Below are 10,452 nucleotides of genomic sequence, written 5' to 3'. Positions count from 1 at the left end.
ACATAAAATTTCAAAAACTCAATATTTTCAATTTTAGCTTCAAACATGCAATTTGCGAAAGCTCAATATTTTCAATTTCTGCTTCAAAAACTATAACAAAACATATAATTTTGAAAATTCAATATTTTTCAATTTCAACTTCAAAATCTATGGCAAAACACGAGCGGAACCAACCTTAGAAAGCGTGGATAAGGCGGAACCAACCACTAATAGGCCCCCCTTGTGGCCTTCCTTTGTTTGTCTTCTTCCTCGATTTCCCCCCAACTAGAGAGAAAAATCAATGGCTATACAGTTCCATTTCTACCAAATATTCTTGTTTTTTCTCTTCAAATTAATTTAATGGAGGCAACTTCAACTGCAACTGCGCTTCGTCGTCTTTCTATTCTCTCCTCCCATTTTCGTACTCATTGCTCGTATCTTCAAGTGTCGGCATTCAATTGCAGCTCCACCGATGGTGAAAATCAAGAAAATGGATGTGTTTTCTGTCTGATTGTTCGAGGTGAAGCACCTGCTTTAAAGGTACAGTCCTTATTATCACGTTTGTTAAACAGCCGGTTTTCTCACTTGGATCAATTTGTATTTGTCTTCAATTAGTTTCTATAATCGAATTGGGTCGATTTTATAGTTTTTTCAGCTGTTTTAATGGAATCCTTTTGAGTAAAAGAACAGTCTTTGAAATAAACTCCACCTTCAATTTTGTGAATTGTTAATGACTACTACACCAATTACGAAAGTAGAATGTTTGGTTGAGGTGATTTTGGTATGTGATTCGTGTTTAACTCATGGGTTTGGAATCTTTAGTCAAACAATGTTAAATTAATGATTAGGAAGAGTATATTTGAATGACCTGCAAACACTGGCACATGATGATCCCCTTTTGGGTACAGTACACTCATTTTAGGTACATTAGATTTAGGACTAACATGATTGTTTCTAAATTAGGTTTTAGGCACATGATGATCTAAATTAGATTTTAGGCACATGATGATCCCCTTTTGGGTACAGTACACTCATTTTAGGTACATTAGATTTAGGACTAACATGATTGTTTCTAAATTAGGCATTCTACTGACGGATGTCTTAACTAAATTAGAATTAGATACCAAAAGAACAGGTTTACATAAGCTGTACAAGCCTTGGTGAGCAGAGTTTACCCGGTACCTGTATTGGTGGGAAGTAGCAGGTACCTCGTGGAATTTGTTGAGTTATGTGCAAGTTGGCCCGGACACCGCGATTATTTGAGATAAAAAGAAGAACAGGTTTATATAAGAAAAAGTGGAACTTATTAGTTAGTGAATAAGCTCTTCTTCAAGTTTCAGAGTTGTTGGAGTTATCCACCCTTTAGGTGCGGGTAAGTGATAGAGTAACCTACATTGGTTGATGGAATGAGTTGTTATGGCTTTGTATGGTTTTGGACAATCTTTCACTTCATAAGCTAGCTTTTAGGGTTGAGCTAAGCCCAATATTTGTTTTCTTTATAATGTTATAAGTTGTCTCCTTATATGATCTTGGATAATCCTCATTTTTTTACTTTAGTTTTAGGATTTGTTGGTCTCAAGGGTCAATTTTTACTGCAGCAAGAGGTATCACTTGAAGGAAATAACTTGATAGGCAGAAAGCCTAGTTTCACAAGCTAGATTTTCTGCAGAGTTACCAACTCTGATTTTGAAATCTTGTATTACTATAAGTATCAAAATTTCAAAGCACAATATGTTCATTAGCTCCCAACTTGTTGATTGTAATAATGAAAGCTTGATTTAGAGACAGAATTTACAGTGATAAAAAGTTGCAGACTTTTTGTGAGAGAAGTAATTACAATGATAGATACTGATTGACTCATGAAAAACAATTGAATTGGATACCCCAGTGGGAGACCTAACAGTCAAAGAGTTGGAGTAACGACCTTGGAACCAAGATTCGAATTCCAGTAGAGGTTATACTAGGTGAATTTTTCCCACCTAACACAGTTATGTATCAGGTACCCTTAGGTTAGTTGAGGAGCGTGTAACCTGCCCGTTAGCTCAGGAGTGTGCAAGCTGGCCCAGATACCATGATATCCTTAAAAAGGAGTTGAAATGGTTTCAGGCTCTTCTTAGTCTTGCTTGTTATACGTTGTGTACTTGCAAACAAGTTTTCGGAAGGTAGATGTAATAACAAAAAGTTATTTACTACAAAGATATTGCTGTCATGTCCTTTTACATTGCATTTTCCTCTGTTTATTATTCTTTGCCAGAAGTGAAAATTTGCTATACTCTGTAATATTCAAAGGGTGGAGATAGAAGGGATAAATGATGTGGAACAATATCTCTGCTTTGTGCTACTTTTGTAATTCTTGGTGCAGTTTTATTTAACTGCAGGTCTATGAGGATGATGTATGCCTCTGCATTTTGGATGCAAACCCATTGTGTTTTGGGTAAGGTATCTTCTTCCGACCATTATCTTTTTCAGCATCTTTTGAATGTATTTCTTGCTATCTTGGCATTGGAAGATCTGTTTATCCCAGCATATGCATCATCTCATCTGAGTTGATCTTTTTTGGTGTGTTTGCTGAAAACTGACCTACCACATTGGGACCGTGATATGAAATTAGTAAAAGTATAGTAATTCAAGGAAAAATCCTTATGCATTCAGTCTATGAACAAAAAGCGAATATGTTGCACATTCGTGAACCATTTTACTCTTTTTTTCTGATAAATGGAAGAGTTAAGTCTATTTTGCTCAAATATGAAAGAAAAAAAGAGAGAATAATTTACAACAACCAAGTTTGAACTACATAAATTCGACCATAAGTGTGCTGATTTCTAGTTTTGGCATGTATCCTAATTAAAGATGATTTATTCACATGGTTCAAACAACAGCTAACTCAACTTATTTAAGGAACTTCCATCGAGAAGCAAGCTTCGTGTTCCTGGAGCTAATATATTGAAATCCATAGTTTGTTATTCATCTTAGTTTACCGAATTAGTATAGCTGAAAAAATGTGATTAGCCTTATTATCTTTTGTATTAATACATCTAGTCCAATAATGTCCATAACTTTTGCAGGCATTCGCTTGTCATCCCAAAGTCTCATTTTACTTCTTTGCAAGAAACTCCGCCATCAGTAAGTTGCCCTCTTCAAAGGTCATATACCTTAATGTTTTGCTTAATTGGATTGTGCAGACTGTTGTTACTTCTTCACTTTCTCCTGCATACCCTGATCTTTCTTTTCCTTTAGCCCATGTACTGATGTGATTCTTTGAGTTAACAAAGAACCAATCAACCAGGATCAAGATCTGAAGCCGAAACAATAATTGAATGGCCTGATTTCAAAGGGCATTTTTCATCATGTACCCTGCCCAATGCATGAGCCAAAGTGATACGAATCCTTTCCCCTTCAGTGTCCATGTTGAGATGCTTCCATTGTTCCACTACAATCTGCTGCATCATTGAGCAATATATTCTTAATAATGTTTAATATGTGACAAGTCTTTTGAAATACAACCATCTTGTCATGTTGACTGGACTTCTTCGCGCTTTCACTAGTATATTAATAAATCCTAGTACAACAACAATCATACCTAGTGTGAGGGTAGGATGTACACAAACCTTACCCTTGCCTTTGTGGGGGCAGAGAGGCTGTTTCTGAAAGACCCCCGGCTCAAAAGAGAAGAAGAGAAGAGAAAAGGAAGGAAGAGAGAAAAAAGAATTCAAAGCAAGGAGAAAATAATATAACAACAAATAGAAAGATACAAAGCAAATGAGCAACAAAGAATAAGAAGCTATGCAAATACTAAATGATCCTTCTAGTACGGAGAAGTGTAGAGGAGGCTAGCTTTGGATGTGAGAGTAATTGACTGGCCAACGCTGTGCCTCATACACCAAAGTTGGCCTAGCTATCACTCTGTAGAACTTACTGTTAAACTTTGGTGACACATTCTTAGCACACAATACCCTGGAAGCGAGCATCCTTTCAGCCACATCGCTTCAATATGATCTGTGACATCCTCATCAATCTCCCTGTCTGCTTGAAACTTCTTCTTTTGGATATGACTTGTGCATCGATCTTTACATCCACCTCTGCCTCACGTGTTACATCATTGAACTTACACTCTAGGTACTTTGTTTTAGTCCTACTTAACGAATGTTTTAGACTCTAGGTTTTGTCTCCAAACTTCTAGCTTATCATTAACTCCATCACGTGTCTTGTCAATCAATACTATGTTATCTGTGAATAGCATACACCACAACACCTCCCCTTGAATATGTCGCGTCAATTCGTTCATCCTATGGGCTGATCCCTGGTGCCACCTCATCACATCCTGAAAGTGGTTTGAGTCCCCTCCAAATATTCTAACTCAAGTCTTGGCTTCATCGTACATATCCTTAATAACCCTAATGTAAGTCATAGGTACGCCTCTAGACTCCATACATCTCTAAAGGACCTCCCTAGGGACTTCATTGTACGCCTTTTCTTGGTAACACCATGTGTAGGTCTTTCTTCTATTCCTGTACTGCATTAACATTTTTCTTACAAGATGAATGATTTCTGTAGTTGACTGCCTCGACATGAATCCGAATTAGTTCTCAGAGATGTACACTCCCCTCCGTATCCTTGTCTCCACCACCCTCTCCCAAACTTCCATAGTATGACTTAGTAGCTTGATACCTCTCTAATTGTTGCAATTGTAACTATCACCCTTGTTTTTGACCATTGTACTTCACCTCCATTCTTCTGGCATTTTAGAATGTCCTAAAAATGACATTAAACAATCGGTCAGCCACTTTATACCTGCATCGCCTGTGTACTTCCAAAAATCCACTGGGATTTTGTCTGGCCCAGTTGCTTTTCCTCTTCTCATCTTACAAACAACCTCTGCAACCTTTATTCACCTACAACACTCAAAATCTCTATGACTCTTGGAATGTTTGAACTCCCCCAATACGATATTCTTATCCCCCCTTCGTTCAATAATTTATGGAAATATGTATGTCACCTCTGTCTAATGTGCGTCTCTTCTACCAACACTTTGCCATTCTCGTCCTTGATGCATTTCACTTGGCCCAGGTCGTGAACCCTCCTTTTCTTGCCTGGCAAGCCTTTACAACTTCATATCCCTTCTTTTGTTCTCGAGCTCTTCATACAAGTTCTCAAAAGCTGTTGTTTTAGCTGTCGTGACCGTTACCTTTTGCTTCCTTCTCACATCTGTTATGAAATTTTTTTTAGTTCAAATAACATATCTGTAGCATCCTAACTGTTGATTTGAGTTTTTTCAGACAACACATTGTATTAGTATATCTGATGAGTTGGATGTGCTTACCATGTCATACCTAAAAAATTGGCATGCATCTGATTTTTTCTGCTTTCTTTGAAAATCTTTTAGTCATTAGCTAAAGTAACCATTCATAGTTATGTTCTTTTGTTATAAGATTTTTACATTGTCATAATCTGATGAAAGATATTATTACTTTTTGGGTTGCTTTAATTAAACGGCCCAGCTGCTCGCCTGCTTTCACGACATAGTTAAAATTCTACTTTATCCCTTGGAATTATACGGACTCTAGTCTACAAGTTTTCTGATTTGTTTTTTCTGCATTTAATTGCAGGTTGTGGCTGCCATGAGTTCAAAATTGCCCTTGATTAGCAGCGCAGTCATGAAAGCCACTGGTTGTGGTATGTTAATTTTTTTCTTGATGACAAATCATGATTGTTTTGCTTTATACCATATGTATATTGTTTTTCTTTCTCCTCTTTAATTCCCTTCAGGGGAACATATGTTTGTTTCTCTAACTGTATTGTTTGTGTTGCTAGTAATTATGTTCTCGTGACATCTGCTATCAAGTCCTTTGTGTTTTGCTGTTTTAAATGGTAGTCAGGCAATTACTAAAGACAGGGGCTGTTCTTTTTTCAAAATGGTGCAATTTAGCAGGATAGTGAACCCTTGTGTATAAGCTCTATGCTTTTGATGAGTAATACTGCAATATTGCAAAACATACAAGCTCTTTTCCCCTTTTGTGTTATGTGGGAAATATCTTGAGTTTGAATAAGTGTAAGAAGTAGAGAACCTCGAGGTAATGGTTGTGGAAGCGGAGGAGAGAAGGCATCCACAAAATGCTCACCATGAAAATTGATTTTCTTCCTGTTGGGTAATCCCCCAGCTACGGATTGTCGACATCAATAATTAAGCATCAAGTAACTTTACAGAAAATTCGTAAACCTTAAAGTGTGGAAGACATGTATCAATTCACCTATTTTTGGCTGTCTTGCAGAAAATAGTACTTGGATGATTGAAATGGTTAGGGGTAGGAATTGTACTGGTTGTGGCACAAACAACACTGGATTTGTGCTTCGGCACTAAGCAATGTCAGAGGTAGTGTTAAGTTAACTTCCCCTCCATAGTCTGTCACCTTGGTGGAGGACAGATGGCTAACCTAAAGCTTTTAGGTGAAACAAATATGTGTTTCCACAAACTTGGTGACAAGTTTCACTTGGATACCTCAACTAAAGCTTGTCCCTATTGAACAAGCACGTGAGCATTTTGTGAATGCCTTCTCTCCTCTGCTTCCACAACCATTGCTTCCACAAATTGTGCCTATTAGACAAAACTTGCTGATATTGCACATAAGGTGAATCTTAATCGTAGTACAGCACATGAATTGGCATTTGTCCTTCCTCATTCTCTCTACTAGCTACCTACACCACCATATCCAACATATTCCCTCTCCCTGCCACCACCTCCACCACTCTATTCCCTCTCACCGTCATCACCTCCACCATGTATCTACCACTTTCCTTCATCTTCTCTTCCCACCACACCATTATATCCACAATTCCTCTTCATCTTCTCTCCCACCGCTGCCACATGCACCAATTTTCAAATTGCAAAAAACCATACCAAATATAATTTAATGGCTAGCACTATGTCAGTCAGACAGTCACTGAATTGGGAGGGCGGGTAATCGGAAACAGAAGACTCCAAAGATATGATGGTTGGTTTTCAATAAAACTTTCAGTTGATACCCTTCAAGAGAACATTTTGATGCTGCACCAAATAAAAAACAAATTTGAAAAATTGGATTTTTGTGTTTAAATCCATCACTGCACTTTGATGGCCAAATTGATGGCAAAAAGATTCTCCAGGAAGGACCTCATATGGGTCTATGACTGGGCGTTCTGAATAAACATAATAGTATAGTATAGTTCTTTAGCCTTTTTCAGACCAAAAGTTGGGTGGCATTGTCTGATTCGCTACTTTTGCCTTGCCCTTGTGCGTGAAGTTCAAACATTGTGTTTTTTTCTACTGACTGGTCATGGATGGTTTAATAGGTACACATTAACTGAAGCTGAAGTATCTAATAGGTACAAGCCTCATTTGAGGTATTCAAGTGAAAATTGTTGCCAACTTTAGTGCGCTGTATATGTATTTCACTAAGCTTTTATCAAACACATGTTGTGACTTTATCGGAGAAATCGCTTCAGTATCTTGAGAGGAAGAAATGAAAAGAAAATAGGAGAGGATTCAAAGAACTCAGAGGAAAAGATTAAAAACAACATGCTTTTCTTTGGTCCCAAAAATTCTACGAATTATCTAGTTCCTTGGTTTCTTCTTGAATTTGAATTGTTTGAATTCCCACACAAACTTTACCAAGTTTCAATCTGTCACAGTTGTACTTTACTATAATGTGTCTCTTAGAACCTTTTTGAGAATGGTCACTGGTCAGTAACTCAGTATATCAAATTTGTTAAGAGATTTTGATGTTAACTTTTTTTAAAGCAAGAAACCTTCTATTAGCCAGTGTTTAGCCTAATTAAACTGTAACCCATATCTCCAATATCCTTTATGTCTGCTTTCTATTTCTACTTCCGCATTCTAATTTTTTAGACAAACAAAGGTCAACAAAAGCTATAGTTACCAAACTAAGCTTTAGGGGTGGAAAACCCGAAAGAGGGTCAAAAGGAATAGTGGAAAAATTAGAATACGGAGATGTTGAATTTCCTAATGTAGGTACTTTGAAGTGTAATTTTATAATCAGTTGGTGTGGGGGTACATTCTGCAGAACTTTGCTGCAGGTAATTCCAAGGTTACATTGTAGTCACCAGGAACTTCACTTATCATTAAATGAATAAGGACGGCAACAGTAATCAGTGTTGTCAAAGGCTCGTTTGTGCCCTGAAGTAAGGTGCAAAACATGTTGAGTGCTTCACCTTGCTTAGCATGTGCTTGAATGTTGTCGTCAAGACTCTAAGACATACTTTTTCTTGCCAATGAGCGTAATGAAGAGGCGATACTAAATCATTGATATTTACTTTATTGCAATTTTTTTCAATTTCTTTGTCCATATATTTGTTATTCATGCATATAGTTATTAGTCTTGGACCACACATACATATTTGTATTTTTTTTCTCCATTTACACCTTTCTTCATAGCCCACTATTTGTTTACACTTTGCGTTTAAAGCCCCAATAGGCTAGGCCTTAGAGCTTTTTTGCGCTTTTAGTAGGCATCCAAATGATGCCAACTATGTTTTGTTCTCTCCCCTCACCTCTCCCCCAATTATGATGTAAAATTACGGTCTGATTTTACTCACGGAGGTTTAAAATGTGCAGATTCATTCAACTTGTTAGTTAACAACGGGGCAGCAGCTGGCCAGGTTATATATCACGTATGATCCCAAAACTTGCAAGCAATAGTTTGATACTATTATTGATCCAAACAGCTTCTTTTGTGTGCTTTTGCTCTAATAGCTAGTATTCTACTTAAGAATGCTTATACCTGTGATGATTTGTTTTTTCATGGCAAATTCAGACCCATATTCATATAATTCCTCGTAAAGCAAGCGATTGCCTCTGGACTTCTGAGGTACTAATTTCCCTTTACGTTCCTCATTTACGGTTGTTCTGATAGCAGTTGATAAAGTTGATTGTTTTACAGAGCTTGAGTAGATGTCCGCTGAAGTCAGACGAGGCTCAGAAACTTGCAGATGGTATTAAAGAAAACTTGTCAATTTCGAACAACATTGAAGATAGTAAGGGGCATGGATCAAGTCTCATTGTAAACTAGGGACGTTGCACACATGTTTGTCAAACTAGAGGCGGATCTAAGACATGTTCTGTCGTTCAGGTCGAAGTATGCATACACATGCTAAAAAGAAAAGACATGTGTACATATCATGCAATATCACTGATTCTCAATTCACCGACTCTAGATTTTGAATTTGCCTCTGTTGTAAACCACTGTGAAAGCATGAACATACGGGAAGCGTTGTTGTAAATTAGCTTGTGAACTTCTAGTGAGTGTATATGAGCAATCTTTGTCGTTGTTCTTCTTCACATCTATAAGACTTTGGGTGTGTTCGGTATGGTGGAAATTCCAATTTTTCATCGAAATTTTTGGAAAATATATTTCTTTAGTCTATTTGACTCATCTAAGTAAGTAATTTTATCGTCCCTGCTTATTTATTATCTCAATCATATCTATCATGTCCAAACTTTGCTTGATTCATCAACTTGACACCTCTGATTACATATGATATAATATCATTTGTTTAGATATTTTTCACTATCATAGCAATATCTTGCAATAGAAAATATACTAATACCATATAACATAAGTGATCGATTTCACACAAAACATGACTGTTAAAGTAAAATATTATTATAACAAGGTTTGATCATAAGGATATTTCTTTGGCACAAAAAATTATTTTCTTTACTATTTTTTGACAAGGTCAATGTATGTTTGATTAGAATCAGCAACCAATACAAATATATTTAATGTTTTCTGTTCAAACTATATTAAAATAATTAAAATTAGATAATTTAATTATATAGATTCGTATCCACAGAAAAAATCTAAATTGAAGTAGCAATGATTTGATAGTCCATCCCAAAAAGAATAATATTTTTATATATAATTATAATTTAACTCTTTTTTTTTTTTTTTTTTTAATCAAATAAGTTTTAACAGCAAATTTATTAATAACTTGTTTTAGATTATATATTACATATTACATTTCAATTTTTATTTTTTTAAAAAATTGTGGGTCTAACTAAATATGATCGCACAAATTGAAACGTGAAAAATACTACTTTTGGCACATGCAAGCTTTTTGTATTGATCATAACCACAAACTTTTCTCACACGAGAAACCTATCCATCTTATCTCCATAAAATCTTGTACTAGAATATTAAAAGTGAAAATATCATTTTATTTAATCAATGAGTGTGATGGTAGGACTAATTTTTTAAATTTGAGATCCGAAAATTGACTTTTGGTAATAGAGAAATTTTTTTACGGAGGAGCTTTTATTAAATTAAATTATTTTTAGTTGAAGTATTCTGGATTAATTTGAATTAATTGGGTTAATAAACTTTAAATATCAGATAATTAAACCAAACAAAAAAGAAATCACTTTATCATAAAACAAAATTCATCATTATTGATATATAAGTGGAACTAAGATTTTGTGTT

The 10,452-nt window shown here is 35.8% G+C and overlaps 1 protein-coding gene across 1 annotated transcript; it reads left to right on the top strand.

The window, feature by feature from the left end:
- The first annotated feature begins 215 nt into the window (after positions 1 to 215).
- LOC102584706 (uncharacterized HIT-like protein MT1300) lies at positions 216 to 9,339 on the top strand. The gene is made up of 7 exons (XM_006344031.2): positions 216 to 519; positions 2,358 to 2,413; positions 3,045 to 3,102; positions 5,586 to 5,652; positions 8,588 to 8,643; positions 8,787 to 8,840; positions 8,913 to 9,339. Exons 1-7 carry the CDS (start codon positions 340 to 342, stop codon positions 9,039 to 9,041), a joined length of 600 nt encoding a protein of 199 aa, XP_006344093.1. The 5' UTR covers positions 216 to 339; the 3' UTR covers positions 9,042 to 9,339.
- Positions 9,340 to 10,452: the final 1,113 nt, after the last annotated feature.

This window comes from Solanum tuberosum, unplaced genomic scaffold (genome assembly GCF_000226075.1).
Source record: "Solanum tuberosum cultivar DM 1-3 516 R44 unplaced genomic scaffold, SolTub_3.0 scf00052, whole genome shotgun sequence".
Classification (NCBI taxonomy): domain Eukaryota; kingdom Viridiplantae; phylum Streptophyta; class Magnoliopsida; order Solanales; family Solanaceae; genus Solanum; species Solanum tuberosum.
Note: the sequence above shows the minus strand (reverse complement) of the source record. Positions and strands in the feature narration are given on the sequence as shown.

Coding starts and splice junctions, on each gene's coding strand:
- LOC102584706 (XM_006344031.2), top strand. CDS start 340: ATGGAGGCAACTTCAACTGCAACTGCGCTTCGTCGTCTTTCTATTCTC. Junction 3,103..5,585: donor TGCAAGAAACTCCGCCATCA/GTAAGTTGCCCT, acceptor ATTTAATTGCAG/GTTGTGGCTGCCATGAGTTC. Junction 8,841..8,912: donor ATTGCCTCTGGACTTCTGAG/GTACTAATTTCC, acceptor ATTGTTTTACAG/AGCTTGAGTAGATGTCCGCT.